At 35.4% G+C, this 16873-nt stretch overlaps 1 protein-coding gene across 2 annotated transcripts; it reads left to right on the top strand.

Moving 5' to 3' along the window:
• The first annotated feature begins 14426 nt into the window (after window positions 1-14426).
• LOC131535963 (cytochrome c oxidase subunit 6A, mitochondrial) lies at window positions 14427-16762 on the top strand. Of its 2 annotated transcripts, none has more exons than XM_058768525.1 (4): window positions 14427-14584; window positions 15851-15928; window positions 16259-16401; window positions 16568-16762. In XM_058768525.1, exons 2-4 carry the CDS (start codon window positions 15853-15855, stop codon window positions 16655-16657), a joined length of 309 nt encoding a protein of 102 aa, XP_058624508.1. In that variant the 5' UTR covers window positions 14427-14584; window positions 15851-15852; the 3' UTR covers window positions 16658-16762. The 2 variants fall into 2 exon arrangements, with proteins under 2 accessions (XP_058624508.1, XP_058624509.1); XM_058768526.1 differs by having other exon boundaries at window positions 14450-14580.
• Window positions 16763-16873: the final 111 nt, after the last annotated feature.

The following is a 16873-nucleotide window of genomic DNA, read 5'->3' as shown; positions in this document are numbered from 1 at the left end:
AATGATCAAAAGTGACTGGAAAGACATTTATAATGTTACAAAAGATTTCTATTTCAAATAAAAAAATTTAACTTTCAATTAATCAAAAAAGTATCACCGTTTCCACAAAAATATTAATGTTTTCAACATTGATAATAATAAGAAATGTTTCTTGAGCAGCAAATCAGAATATTAGAATGATTTCTGAAGGATCATGTGACACTGAAGACTGGAGTAATGATGCTGAAAATTCAGCTTTACCATCACAGGAATAAATTACATCACAAAATATATTAAAATAGAAAACAGTTATTCTAAATTGTAATAGCATTTCACAAAAATAACTTTATCAAATAAATGCAGTATTGATGAGCATAAGAGACTTCTTTCAAAAACATGAAAAAATCTTACAGACCCCAAACTTTTGAACAGCACATTACACAAAATAAAAAGCAGAATAAATTTACCTCCAAGATAACGGCCAGCTGTTTGTGAGAGAAAAAAAAACAGAGATGGTCGGTTGTATGACAGAATTCAAAAGACTAACATTCACTTCATGTATATAAATAAATATAACACCCCAGAAAACTGTCTTGTTGACTTCCTTTTTCAAAGTCAGTTCTGTGTATTTTGGCATGTGTTTAGTCAAAGGTTAATTATAAACCTTTATTCATTGTTTGTACTTATTTTCATCTCAGCTTCATGAGAGGTTAATGTCACTTACCACCTGTTTTTCCTGGCTTGCCTGCCCCATAGCCACGGGCTCCAAGAATACCAGCCACCGGACCTGACAGTACAGAAATGAAAGAAAGATAAGATAACCTTTGTACTCACATAAGCAAATTGCTAATTGGATTCAGCAGCATCCATCAAGTTCAGGCAGTCAGACTTACCTCCAGACTTTACACCGATACCAGGACCTACAGGGAAAAGATAGAAGGCCAGATTAATGAAGAAACTCATTATGTGACGTAATGTTCTGACCTCTAACCCTCTGTAATATCTCACAGATACACTGTATATACAGAAATGAAAAAGCGCAAAATACCTCGACTTGCCAATCTTCCCAGAGCTCCATTCTGTGGCCTAACTCCTTAAAAACAAGGAAATAAAAAACTGTGTAAAAGCTTTTAGCCTAAAAGAAAGAATACCGTATTCAAAAATAAGAATACCATAATTTTGGAGATTTACCATGGTAATCCCATGTTTTCTGACAAACCTTCTATGCAAATACTTATTATGGCCAACATAATAATATCTGATAATATTACTATACTAGTAACACCATATGTTTTTAAGGGCACACTGTAAAAACAAAAGAAAAAAAAAAAGTTGGGCAAACTTAAAAGTTTAAGGCAACCAGCTTCAGCAGATTTTTGAGTTTTCTCAACTTCTTGTTTTAAGTTTATACAACAAAAAGTTGAGAAATTTCCTAAAAAAATAAGTTGAGAAAACTCAAAAATCTGCTGAAGCTGGTTGCCTTAAACTTTTAAGTTTGCCCAACTTTTATTTTCTACAGGGCTCATGAAGGTCATAAAAAATACTTCAGCAGAGGCTGCTCAAACAGACTTTTGGTACTTCTCGGTTAGTGAGATGAGCTCCTGTTTGAATTCTTAGAAATCAACCTAACTTCCATGGTTGAGAAACTATGTCAGTTGACGTAGAGAGATTAGCAGTGTGAATTTCATTGAACTAACCGCTGTCTCTGCATATTTGCAACAGGCCTCCATTGATGCCCAGAAACTGTAAGGACAAAATGGGCTGTGTATTGGCCGTATAAAGTCCGGACTGACAGAAGGTCGACAGATTTTGACCACTGCTGCCACTTCAGGCACTGGGTTTTGATCTTCAGACATGAAATACGAGTGTTTAAGTTGTGGTCAGCGTTATGGAGGCTGGAGCATATCCAGGCAAACTCAGACAGGTCGAGCCATGACTCACTTCCTGAGGTGTTTTTCTCCATTTATCACAGCTGTCAGACATTTAACATTGAATCGTTATGTGCATTTTATTACGTAATTTTCTAGACACCTTTTAGTCTGACGAACAAACATCTGTGACTATTGTGTTGGCTGAACATTTGATGACGCAATAACGCCTCAAGATGTCTGAAAAGACATTGTGGCCTGAATTACTGAATTTTTTTTTTTTTTTTTAAAAGAGGTTTTGTCTGTCAAGTATTGATAGGTGACATATGATTGTCTCTACAAGGTGCAGAAAAGTAGAAAATAAATAGCTTGCGTCAGATATGGACAGATATGGATGTTACTTTTCTCATTGTTTGGTTCCTTCCTCACTGGCACCAGATAAAGAAAAGCACCACTCTTCAGTAATTACTTCACCTCAATGTTGCATTTCATGTCAGTCACCAAATGACTGGCAATATTATATGGGGAAAAGGATTAACAGTTATAAACCTAAAATTTGTATTTCTGTTTAATCTAATAGTGCACTAGCAGTACGTTTACATAAACACATGGTTAAAAACATTTACAAACCTTAAACAAACTATAATTTTTTTAAATTTCTTTTTTTTTTTAAAGTTTTTGAATATAACCTTGTGTGTTAAAGTTTAAAAAATACAAATATGTTTTAGCAGCACAATAAAAAGTCTATAAAATAGGGGCTGGGTGTATTTAACAACTATTAACTTTCCAGGCACTTTTGTTCAGAGATCCAACTCATATTTTGCTTCAAATGGTATGCAAACTGATTTCAGATACATGCATTGTGACATATAAAATCATAGTGGGTGACATGTAACCTATAAAAAAGGTGTAAAAGTCTAAGCAGATATAAATATTTCCTCTTCTGAAGTTCTATTTTATTGAATTCTCAATTCTTTAATGTATTCTATTTATTTATGCAATATATATTTCAACTGGATTCCCAAACGTTTTGTAATCCGAAACTCTTGGACCTAAAATCTTTACTTAAAGTACCCTGTGAGATTCCCTTATGAGTCCCCTAAATTCCCTTTTTTAAAAACCCTGTGAGTTGCTGTTCACATGACATGCAGGTAAACAAATAAAATATTGAATCTTTTTTAATAAATGTTTTACTTTGCTTTTACAGTTCAATTATTCATTTCAATTATACGTTTTTATTATTTAATTAATTATTAGCTTTTCATCAACACACAAACCTCCAGCATATATTAAGCAAACAAAGATTTGTAAAGCGGTTGAAAGAGATTTAGTCATTCTTTATTTAATGTGATTTTTATTTTTGATCTTTTCATGCATAAATGTTTATTTAATCACTAAACTGCTGCAATCTGTCCACATTATTAGACATTCAATGTGGTATTCAGATAGAAAAAGCATTGAATGATTGGTCTCTCCACCTAATGATGCATAGATTCCCTCTAACTATTTCTCTGCTTTAAAGTGCCAGTTTAAATAAAAATGTCATTTTCTCAGCAACCAAACATAAGGGCCTCCCCCGAGGGCACAATGGAGGGCTTGAGTATATGGGTCAGCCCTACCTGGAATTAACCCCACAACCTTAGCGCCACTACATAGATTCTTTTTTTTTTACAATGATTTGTCCCATTTTAGATTAAAATAGTTTAGTTTTAGTCATAATTACAATGATTTGGTGGCCCAATGAGTGCTCCAATATCATAACAAGCCACTGCCCCGCTTTCTAACCTCTCCTGCATCACAAATTCTCCTCATTTCTCTTTCTCACCCTCAAATCTCTACAACAAGCCCTTTAGAAGACACGTCTAACTTACCTCCTTGTATGGTGCTCTGTACCAGCCACAGGACCAGTGAGGTCTGCAGGATCGCCCGAACCAGCATGTTGGCAGACAAACAGACAGACAGATAGACAGACAGATAGACTTGGTATTAGCAAATAGCTAAAAATGTACACAGGTGAAGTGAGAGTCAAGTACCCTCAGTTGAAAGCAGCACCACTGGCCAATCTACCCGGCAGGCCTTTATTTATTCTCTGGACGCCCATGTCTCTCCTCTGACCGGCCCTGCCCTCTGCTGTACTATTGGGCACACCCTAACAAAATCACATGCCCTTTCTTTTCTCTCACTCCTCGTCCCATTCTACCACCTCCTTTTCTCATGCTCTACCAAGCCTGAAGAAGACAGCCGGCTTCATCCAGATTTTTGTTGTAATATGCCCCTATAGATATACATACACTCTTAAAAATAAAGGTTCTTTATTGGAACCTTGAACATCCATGGAACCTTGCAAATGCAGAAAATATTCTTTATAGTTGAAAAAGGTTCTTTAGATTTTTAAAATTTGCTTCAAAATGGTTCTTTTAGGACCTGTTCACTGAAAGCTTCTTCTGGGAACCAAAAATGGTTCTTCTATGGCATCACTGCAAAAACACCCTTTTGGAGCTGTTATTTTTAAGAGTGTATTTTCGTTTTGCCCATGGCGTCCCGGTAATTGAAAGCCATCTCTCCTTTATCGATTATAGGGAAAATTTCCTCAAAGGACTTCAGTATTACGGTAATATTGTTTTTAGGCTGATTGTTTTGTATGTTATACGCTATTAAAAATAAAGGTTCCAAAAAGGAAGGTTTTACAGTGATTCCACATAAAAGAACCACTTTTTTTTTCTTACTGTAAAGAACATTTTTCTTTATTAAAAGAACATTGGTTCTTTATGAAACCATAGATGCCAATAACCTTTTTTTTTTATTTTTCTTAGTGAGATAATATACAGGTAATATTATTAAATAAATTCAACTAAATCAATACCATATGTCCATGTATTTATTGGTAGGATATTGAGTAGTCATGTAAAAGGTGATAATGTACAGCCAGTTGGTCATATATATAAAAATAATAATAATATAATATAATATACTGTATAACTATACTATAATATAATAATAAGAAGATATGAACAGTAAACTGCAAGTCTCTCTAAACAGAGCTACTAATTTGCTTTTTGTTGTCTGTATAAGGGCTAAGCATTGACTCAAAGATCAGTTTCTGTCAGTCTGCTCACACACATTGGCCTGACACTCGAGACAGGGCTCCACCTCACACTGAGAATCCAGTGCTATGATTTATAGTAGTAAAAACACCATGTGAGTCACTGCAGTAGCTTCTGTTTGCAATGATTCAGAGAAAAAATATATAGGTTATGGGTGTTCTTTTTGTTTTCATTAACTTTATCCTCAGATGTTCCATTGCATCCCCTTTAAGCCCTCAAAATACCCGAGCAACCCCTTAAAGAGTTTATAACAAGATCCCATTTTCCTGATGGACATAATATATGAATATAATATTAAGAAGCACAGAAAAGGCATTAAAGGAAATAAAAGCACACACTTCATTTGTTAAGAAAAAAGAAAGTATTTTAATATTTAGATGACTTTCATACTATTTCGTACTGTTCTGTCTGAGACCTGTGATGAAAAGAGCCAAATGGAGGAAGGACAGGGCCACTCTGTTGTGAATAAGTTGAAGGTTATTAAACTAAGTTTAAGGTCTGCTTGTTAGTTTTCTGTATAGCTTGTGTGACTTTGTTTTATTTACAAACCGTGTAAATGTCCTGCTAGTGAGGATTTGCAAATATAAAAGAGGAATAATACAAACCAGTGTAGGATGTGGAGAAGCAAAGTTCCACATTAAGCATTTATAAAAGCTTGTTTTCAACAAGAGGACAGTCACTGGCAGAAACACAGTCCAGTGAAGTCATATTTGAACAGCCATTTAAAGCCTCCGCTACGACGTCATCAGCAGTTTATTTCAACCTTTGAGTTTATTTCGACGTTTTCTGTCTGCATTCGTTCTTTTACGCCGTTTTGTTTTCAAAAGGCATGAAGAACCACCTTGCACTGAACACAGAACATGCACTGTAAATCACAGCAGCCAGGTTCACGCTTTTCACTCACCCCTTTTTCTTGGACAATCTATTTGTTTTATCATCTTTAGCAATACAAACACAGACACTCATCAGACAGAATGCACACATAAACAGGTGTAAAACTAGACTAATTACTTTTTACCATCCATCCATCTCCAATCTTGTTTATATGAGTGTCCTGTCTGATGGGTGTCTATGTGTTTGTGTTGACTTCATATTATACAAGTGTGTGAGTGTTATGAATGATGAATATGCTCATTAAACACTCAGTATGCATGTTTGGACAATATTAACTCGGCTTTTCCCTCTGGAAAATGCTTTAGCAGAGTTAATTTTCTACAGTAATATTCTTGTCTTTACTTTAATAACTGACATTTAATATTGTTTATTTACCTTTTTTTCTGTTTTTAATAGATGTAGACAGCAGTTCCAACACAAAGTCTGTTCCAAAAACCTAGGAAACTTCATTTGTGCCGCCTCTTAAAATACCTTCTTTTGGCCAAATTTTAAGTCAGTGATGCAATGCAATGGCAGAATGCAATGAATTTAGCAAAAAATAAATAAATAAAAAATTTCTACACAATCTAAGTTGACATATGAAGCAGCAGAAATGTTAATATTATGAATACAATTACAATTCAGTTGATTCTGAACAGTATTGCTTTAATAAGATAAGTAACTGAAAATCAACCATTTTAAATTAAAAATGAAAAACTAAAATTTTCACCAAAAAATGAAAATTATGTCATTGTTTACTCAAAAAACATTAACACAAGTATATATATATATTTTAAAATATGTCATTTGCAACCAACTTCCATTTTCCCCCCATCATTTGCTCAAAAACACATTATCACACACACACACACACACACACACAAATACTAGTCAATGGGAACTGTATAGGTACCACAGTTTTCCAAAATATCATTCGATAGAAGAAATAAAGCCGTTCAGGTTTGGAACGACATGAAGGTGAGCAAAAGATGAATTTTCAAGTTTGGATGAACTGTCTATCTCTAAAAGTATTGTTTCATTCCACTCACACTAGGGTTTGGAACAATGCTAATGTGTTGCAAACATGTGCACAACCAGTGCGCTATGAACTCAGCTACCTGCTTAATTTATTAAAAAGATCTCATTGCAGACAGCACGCAAACTAAAACGCCAGATAATCATGATAAAATCACTGATGTTGTTAAAGTTACAAACAAAGAAAGATTCAAACTGTGTCACTGAGATTATGTGCACACAACACTAATACAAGTGTAGAGAGAGATTTGGAATCTTTGGGCTCTGTTGTCCACTTAAATGGACACCCAGACACTAACCACAAGCCACCCAGAAGCTTGGAGCAGAAAGGAACAGCATAATACCTGATAGCTGGTGTCAGACCCATTAATAAGCAAATTTACCATTTCTAAATATACCACACACACAGTTTGAGGCCCGCAGGAGTTTGACTGTGTGCCACCACCACAGAAGAGGTGAAGATAAATAATCACAGAGAAATTCACTCTTTGTGAAAGCTTTTGCACGTAAGTGTAAGAATGTGTGTGTTTTGGTGTAAATGACAAAGCTTACGAGTGTTTATCACTTTTATTGCACTGAAACAGTCTTCTGTGCTCATGCTGCATAATAAACTCTTGCAGAGTAACTCTACGCACACCTAGTACTTCTGTGGCACGGCTCTCCATGTCACTCTGCCTGCACCTGTGGTGGTGCTGTGTTAGCGTTTCGCTCCACAGTGTGTAGCATAAATGGTGGGAACACACACTGAACCACAGAAACATGCTCATTTTTTATACCCTTTGTCCCTCATATCAACTTTACAAAGCAATTTGGACTTGTTTGTCAAAATGTATGGTTAATCTTAGTCGTCGTGGTTATCTGAAGTTAAGGGCCCAGTAAAACTAAATACTGTAAATACACCGTGTAATTGACAAAAGTAAAAAAATAAATGTCATAAATGGAGAGACAGACAGACAGAGAAAAGTGTAGGATTTCTCCATCAGTAATATTCCTGCTTTCCGGTATCCCGCTGACACAGTCAGACAGGGACAATATTAGTGGCGAATTCCTCCATGTCAAAGATTTGCTCAAGAGTCTACAGCAAGATGTCTTTACTAAAAACAGACGAGCACAGTCCTGTCCTGGTCCAAGACACACAGAGAAATGAGACAGCAACAAAGGGGGACATGGAGGTCAAAGACAGACAGAAATTTAATATTGTATGTTTTTAAGTTAGAGAAAGGATACAACTTGTTTCTTTATAATAGTGTTTCAGAATCTATTATAGATGTAGCCTACAATATACACCATCTTTCAAAATTCTGTGGTTGGTAAGTTTAAAAAAAAACATTTTTTTAAAATGTTTCTTAAAGAAGTCAAGGTTGCATTTATTTAATAAAAAATACACATTTACATTTATGCTTTTGGGAGATTTACATTTATTTTTATTTTTTTGTGAGTGCCGAGCTCTAATGTTTGAGCTACAAAACAGTCATGTTACGAAATATTAACACAATTTAAAACTATTTTCCATTGTAATGTATTTTAAAATGTAATGTATTCCTGTGTTGGCAAAGCTGAATTTTCAGCATCATTGCTTCAGTCTTCAGTGTCACATGATGTTCAGAAATGATTCTAATATGCTGATCTGGTTCTGAAGAAACATTATTACTATCAATGTTGAAAACAGTTGTGCTGCTAAATATTTTTGTGGAATCTTTTGTAACATTATAAATGCCTTTACTGTCACTTTTGATTAATTTAATGCATCCTTTCTAAATAAAAGTAATTCCTTAAAAAAAAAAAAAAAGCACAACATGAAATGGTTCGAACAAATCGCTGCCTTGTCTTCTGTATCTCAGCACCTGAACTTTCCGATCCCGTCCCAACATCTCTGCAATGCCTTGCCTTTTTTGACATTCTCTATTTTGATCCGTTTCTTTTCCTCTGCCGATCTGCCTGCCAGACGGACATACGACAGTGCCCATTTCACACAGGAATCCTCCATCCCACCTTAAAACCTCTGACCACATAACAATGTTGAGTTCCTTTATCACAGCATGTGCAGCCAAACAGACTGGAATTAAGGCACATGCATGACCAGTAGGTAAAAAACACAGTGGCTGTGAAAATATCGGAAAGAGGAAGATGGCGGCGAAAAAGAGTCTCGTAAATTCCTTCCAGTGCCGATATTAGTTACATCCATCCCCCCTGAAAACACTGGCCACGGGCCTCCTCAGAGGGTGGCTGTGCCAGTGATGATATAGTGTCATGTTTCTGACCAGTTTCATGGTTAAAGATTTCTGTAGTTTTTACTGTGGATCCAGTCAAAACCAAAGAAATCTTTACTACTCTATTTATACACATATTCAACTGTGTTGAGTCTACATGTCTCCTGAGACTAAATAGCATGCCAAGTTTACAGAAACAGGTGTATGCTAGATTAACCCCAAGAACACGAGAGAAAGAAAAGTCATTCTCCATACAAGCTTGTAAAATTCGGGCTAGAATCCAGAGCTTGTGCTGATACTTCTGACTTGTCTATCTGCTTTGGTGATTGTGCATATCTGCTTTGGTGATTGTGCCTGTGTAAATGCAGCAAGACGGCGATTCTGCCCACAAAAACATCAAACCAGACGAACATCCTCGATGCCCGGCTAGCCTTTCCCAGCCTGGGCTGTAGGATGACTTCATGCCTGGCACTACTGTCTGTTTGTATTGCAAACATGGAAATGGAAGTTGCGCAGACAGCGATGTTCAGACGACTCTGTAGAATGAGATTCACACATTTAGGCTGCACATACGTTGCAATGAGTGTGAAAAAAATATGCATATGCTTTTCACACTTATTTGTGCACATACACACAAAAAAAAAAAATCTGATTCCACACCACAACTATATTGATAATGGCACGATATCATTGAAATTCCTTTCAGAATTATTTTTTTACAGCTGATAACAATAAAAATATTGACAGCCAGTCATAAACCATTTAAAGAGTTTGAACATTTCCGTTTGCAGACAACAGAACTGCAAATCATGCTTATAATAAGCAAAATTATATTGTGTGATGGTGTGGAGTTAGGGCCTACTCACACCAAGAACAATTACTATAATGTTAGTGTCCACACCGATGGATTCTGATTGACTGTTTTTTTTTCAGCTGAAAAAATAAAAGTGATAAAGATTTTGCAGTAACACTTTACAATATAGTGACACAAATATGCATTAATTCATGCTTAACAAATATATAACTCACAAAGAACTAAACCATTTATTAACAATTACTGCATCAGCAACAAATGAACATTCTATATGATTCATAGATTAAGTAATCAATAAATTGTTATTAGTTAAGTGTGTCATAAAGTATTAATTCCCTAATGACATATTATATTAACTAATAGTGTAAATTCATGTCTTAATTACCACAATGGGTTCAAGCATGCATTTCAACTTCCAGCTGTCTGCTTTAATTAATCATTAGCTAATGATTTGCACGGATATCATTATGGTGTGACTTTACTTGAGGCACATGACTAACTAACCAATTCAAAATCTATAGCCACAGTGACATATTACTTAACAATTAGTTAATAGTTCTGTGCCTCAACAAGTAAAGTCATAACATAATGATACCTTTGCAAATCATTAGCTAATAATTAATTAAAGCAGACAACTGGAAGCTTAAAGGCATGCCTTCGACCCAATGTGGTAATTAACATGAATTTACTTCATTACTTAATAAAATAATTTATTAGGTAATTAATACATTATGACACATTTAACTAATAACAATTTATTGATTACTTAATCTTTGAATCATATCGAATGTTCATTAGTTGCTGATGCAGTAATCATTAATAAATGGTTTAGTTCATCATGAGTTATACATTGATATCTGTGCATTAGTTAAGCATTATTTAATGCATATTTGTGCACCTGTATTGTAAAGTGTTACTGATTTTGTTCCTCTTTGTTATCGCTATATATATAAAGTATATACAGGTGCTGGTCATATAATTAGAATATCATCAAAAAGTTGATTTATTTTATTCAAAATAAATTATTTCATTCAAAAAGTGAAACTTGTATATTATATTCATTCATTACACACAGACTGATATATTTCAAATGTTTATTTCTTTTAATTTTGATGATTAGAGCTTACAGCTCATGAAAGTCAAAAATCAGTATCTCAAAATATTAGAATATTACTTAAGACCAATACAAAGAAAGGATTTTTAGAAATCTTGGCCAACTGAAAAGTATGAACATGAAAAGTATGAGCATGTACAGCACTCAATACTTAGTTGGGGCTCCTTTTGCCTGAATTACTGCAGCAATGCGGCGTGGCATGGAGTCGATCAGTCTGTGGCACTGCTCAGGTGTTATGAGAGCCCAGGTTGCTCTGATAGTGGCCTTCAGCTCTTCTGCATTGTTGGGTCTGGTGTCTCTCATCTTCCTCTTGACAATACCCCACAGATTCTCTATGGGGTTCAGGTCAGGCGAGTTTGCTGGCCAATCAAGCACAGTAACACTATGGTCATTGAACCAGCTTTTGGTACCTTTGGCAGTGTGGGCAGGTGCCAAGTCCTGCTGGAAAATGAAATCAGCATCTCCATAAAGCTTGTCAACAGAAGGAAGCATGAAGTGCTCTAAAATTTCCTGGTAGATGGCTGCGTTGACTGTGGACTTCAGAAAACACAGTGGACCAACACCAGCAGATGACATGGCAGCCCAAATCATCACTGACTGTGGAAACTTCACACTGGACTTCAAGCAACATGGATTCTGTGCCTCCACTCTTCCTTCAGACTCTGGGACCTTGATTTCCAAATGAAATGTAAAATTTACTTTCATCTGAAAAGAGGACTTTGGACCACTGAGCAACAGTCCAGTTCTTTTTCTCCACAGCCCAGGTAAGGTAGCTTTCCTGTAGCTCAAATAGTAGAGCATGGCGCTAGCAACGCCAAGATCATGGGTTCGCAGGGAAAGCAAGAGCTGATAAAATAAAAAAATAATAATAAAAAAACTGTAACTTGAATTGGATAAAAGCGTCTCGTAAATGCATAAATGTAAATGTAAGATGCTTCTGATGTTGTCTCCACTTCAGAAGTGGCTTGGTAGCCCTTTTCCTGAAGACGTCTGAGCGTGATGACTCTTGATGCACTGACTCCAGCTTCAGTTCTCTCCTTGTGAAGCTCTCCCAAGTGTTTGAATCAGCTTTGCTTGACTGTATTCTCAAGCTTGCGGTCATCCCTGTTGTTTGTGCACCTTTTCCTACCCAAATTCTTCCTTCCAGTCAACTTTGCATTTAATATGCTTTGATACAGCACTCTGTAAACAGCCACACCTTTCAGTAATGACCTTCTGTGACTTACCCTCTTTGTGGAGGGCGTCAATGTTCGTCTTCTGGATCATTGCCAAGTCAGCAGTCTTCCCCATTATTGAGGTTTCAAAGAACAAGAGATACCCGGAATTTATACTGTAGGGATGGTCATTTATTCAAACTCAAATGTAAATATTCTAATATTTTGAGATACTGATTTTTGACTTTCATGAGCTGTAAGCTATAATCATCAAAATTAAAAGAAATAAACATTTGAAATACAGTATATCAGTCTGTGTGTAATGAAAGAATATAATATACAAGTTTCACTTTTTGAATGGAATTAGTGAAATAAATCAACTTTTTGATGATATTCTAATTATATGACCAGCACCTGTAAGTGTGGTGTGAACCCTATTCTCATAGAACTAGAATACATTTTAAAATGTTATCTTTATAGTTGTTGTTCCTGGTATGAACAGACCAAAATATTAAATGACTGTCATTCTAAAAAAGTTCACACACAGTTTTCATCACAAAGCAACCATACAGTATATTGATTGCTAGTTAGTGATTTAGCTGGCCAATTTATCTTTTAGTCAGTGCCTCTATTCAAAAGCAACATTTGTATGCCATGGAATATTTCTAAAGGTTACTGCTGTTGTTCAAACAACATGCGTTTAAGTTGAAGAGTCAACATTAGGAAATTTTCAAAGGCTATTCTTGGTTTATGGTGGGCGAATGCATGCAAACTCATTGAAAATATACACAGAACATCATTTCATGGTTCATGGAACAGCCCTGAAATAACAAAAGAAGACACAGTCAACGTGCACACACACTTATGGACAAAACATACTTACATTTGACTTCACTTTACAAACCGTGAGGCTAAAGTTTATTCAAGTGGGAGAAATCATAAATTTAAACAATGGCCTCTCTGATTATGATTTTTGTTAAGGTACAGGCATGCTCATGAAGGAATAACTTATTATTAAGATGGCAGAAGGATTTCAAACTGGCACCACTAACTTACTAAAAAAGCCAGACCAATAAACAAGCTTTTTTAAATTTATTTATTCTTTTTTATCTATCGGTAGGGAAATTGTAGCAAATGTCAGCCATATGACTAATATAAAGAACATTCTAAACAACAAAATGCCTTATAATACAGTTTGGCCAAAGACAAACACTTAGTGCACTAATATCCATATTATAGAAGTAGCTTAAGGTTTATAGAAAGATTGTGTATGATAATATGTAATACTACATACAGATTAATGAAGATTTAATTAGTTAACAATACTAATTAGCTACTTAAAGGTAACACTTTTAACAGTTAGGCCTACAACATTTGAGATATTTCTCATCGTTGTAATGCAGCTGCAAGCAATGCAAAACTCACAGCGCCACCTTGTGACATGTAAGTTTATACTACATACAAACTCTTAGTTCGACATTGAGCACTTCATAAAAATGATTAGAATTACTTATTTCTAATCAATGAACAACAGAACAAAAGGGAAGGGAACAGAAGGGAAACCACTAATTAATATGAATAGGCCTATACAATGTAAATAAATAGCTAAATAGTCTGAAATAAAATTAGAACGAATTTACAGTCATGGCGTTTTTGTATTAAATATTTACATTTAAATTCTAAACATGCTACTTTTACAAAATCGTGCTTGATAAATAACTAGAAAGGTTTTCCACGTTGTTTCTTAAACGACCGTTTAAACCAAACATTCGATTCTTGAATTCGAATTAGCAATTCTATTAGGCTACTTATGAATAGTAATATTAAACAACGAATGTTTTTATGGCCGCTTACCAACATACAATCACACAAAATATTCATGAGCCAAACAGTTACTGTAGTAGAGGAATTCGCCAGAGCTACGGAACTGAAGCGTTTGTCGAAAGAGAAGTGTAGTACTGAACATATAAAAACAACAAGAGAAAAACTGCAAAGGTGAGGTGACATAAGGTCACTTACGGTCACTTAGTCACGTACACACAAACACAGAAACCCAAGCCGTGTGTATAACTCCTATAACTGTTAACTCTCGACTGAACAGCTACATTAACTACTTCATTAAGAGCATTTGTCTTTTTTACATTTCTTATCTTTGAGCTGACATTTTCTGACATTTTCAAGCCAGTTTGATTTTTGTAAGTATAGCTATTCATTGCTCCCCCTATCTCTTCATTACAGATCTGCCCATGCACTTGACCAAATATAAACTTCATGATTCTTGGCAGACAGACAGATTTTAGTGGGGAGGAGTCTCACGGTTTAGGCCAGGACAGACCAAAGGACAAACAGACAGAGGTGTAGAAAGAGAAAGTGGCTGATAACTGAGAAACAAAGAACGAAAACACCTGACCACCCTCTTTGGAAGCAGAGTATGTAAGTGTCCTTTGCATTAGATGTATGATTTTAGCTGTTTTGAACTGTAGGCGTAAAATATTAAGAGCAATGGAGGAGTATTTCATTCTTTAACAGCAGTAATGCAACACACAACCCATGACGGAGCTTGTTTGTCCTTGTGCATGGGACATGAGCTTTATTCATCAAATCAAAATAATCTCATCTAAATGTATGACAGTTTTTCTATTAATGCTACATGTGCATAGTTTCAAGGGGGTTTAAGAGTTCAAATAGCATTCTGCATCGAAGGACAGAACTTTTTATTAAAGGGACGAGATACACAACAGGCCACAGCCTGGCTAAACTGTTTAAAAATACTTATTACTTTTATTTACACAGACGTATAGCAGAACATTTATGTAACATTTAACAATCAACAGAATCCTTCTCCTCTAACTGTATAAGAAGGCCATGCAAAGTTTGCATGGATATAATGGAGATACACGTCAGGATTGGTCATTATCTGACCTCAAACTTTGCATCACCTTTACTTTAACTACTGTTCAAACCCACAGTAAATGTGCAGATAGGTGCATGACTTCTCTTTCTGCCATGCTTCAGTTGTCACCTTGACTCTTGCTGTTGTTTCACGGTTTGATGAAGGCACTATTTAAGTTTGTGTTGACAAATAACACTGAGACTTACACAGCTGACATTTCACGGGTTTGTGAACAAGTAGAAAGTTGTTACATTTGACTTTTGGACAATTTCTCTTGCATAAAAGAATCTTTATTACTTTTCAGTTGATATATTTTGACTGTTTTAGAAATGAATAGTATTATTCATTGAAGGATGCATTAAATTGATAAAAAGTGACAGTAAAGACATTTATAATGTTACAGATGATTTCTATTTCACATCAATGTTGTTCTTTCTATTCATCAAAGAGTCCTGAAAAAATGTATCATGGTTTCTACAAAAAATATTAAGCAGCACAACTGTTTTCGACATTGACAATAACTGTTTCTTAAGCAACAAATCAGAATATTAGAATGATTTCTGAACATCATGTGACACCGAAGACTGGAGTAATGGTGCTGAAAATTCAGCTTTGCCATTACAGGAATAGGTTACATTTTGTATTATTACATTGTAATAATATTTGACAATATTACAAATATTCATTTATTTGTAATCAAATAAATGCAGCTTTGGTGAACACAAGACAAATATTACAGACTTATAATCTGCTCTAAGTATAAAAGTGATAATAATCTTCATTGTTGCTTACTGTCTGTGCTTCAGAGATGGCGATGTCTCCCACTGCTATGGTGGCCCGCCGGGCTCTTGCTGCTGCATCACAAGGGAGCCATGAAGGAGGAGGTTTGAGATGGGGTTTTTTTTAGGGTGGGCTAGATGAAACAGGGTAAAATAAGTAGATGTTATCCAGTATGGATAGGCAAGTTCTCATAAACCATTATAAAATATTACTTTATTACCTCGGGTTTATATTGTAAGCAAATAGTTTAGTGAATTAATGACTTCACATGTCTCAAAAATCAAGAATGTCAAAAATATTAAATGATTTTCAGGTTATTTAGATATTCACACAGTAAGAAAGAAATACTGACACAAATCAGATCATTTAAAAACATTTATGCAATAATCAATGATTCTAATAATAGATGTACTAATGATTTGAATCATATACAGCAAAGACCTGGAAGATCCTGTCCTTCGTATTAGCCCTGCCCGGTGTGAGTGTCTGCATGGCAAACGTTTACATGAAGATGCAGGCCCATTCTCATGATCAACCTGAGTTTGTGCCATACCCACACCTCCGTATTCGAACCAAGGTGCCAGATTCTTGGGTTTTTCAGTCAAAGTATGCATAATGTGGACTTCTCTCTGATTCCTCTACAGGCATAGAAGAAAAGTTTGATGCCTTCACTTTGTAAAACATCCTAACAACATTGGACATGACATGAATCATTTTCAAACAGCTTTGTCTTTCTTTCACAGCCATGGCCATGGGGTGATGGGAATCACTCCCTCTTCCACAACTCTCATACGAATGCTCTGCCCACTGGTTACGAGGGACCTCACCACTGAGCAGGACGCCCCCTGCTGTCTCAACTGTCCGTCCCCTTAGATGCCAGACAATACTGATGGACAAGCTTCTAACATTTTAACAGAAATAAACAGTTTTCACATTAATTTTGTGTGTGTGACTGATTAAGAAAGGTCCCAAACAATACATGGTTAAGACTATTTTAAGTATTTACTTAATTCTATTTAGAATTGACTAAATTTGCCATTTGCCAAATA

This window comes from Onychostoma macrolepis, chromosome 03, assembly GCF_012432095.1.
Source record: "Onychostoma macrolepis isolate SWU-2019 chromosome 03, ASM1243209v1, whole genome shotgun sequence".
NCBI lineage: Eukaryota > Metazoa > Chordata > Actinopteri > Cypriniformes > Cyprinidae > Onychostoma > Onychostoma macrolepis.
The sequence above is the reverse complement of the archived record's forward strand: the minus strand, read 5'-3'. Positions and strand labels throughout refer to the sequence as shown.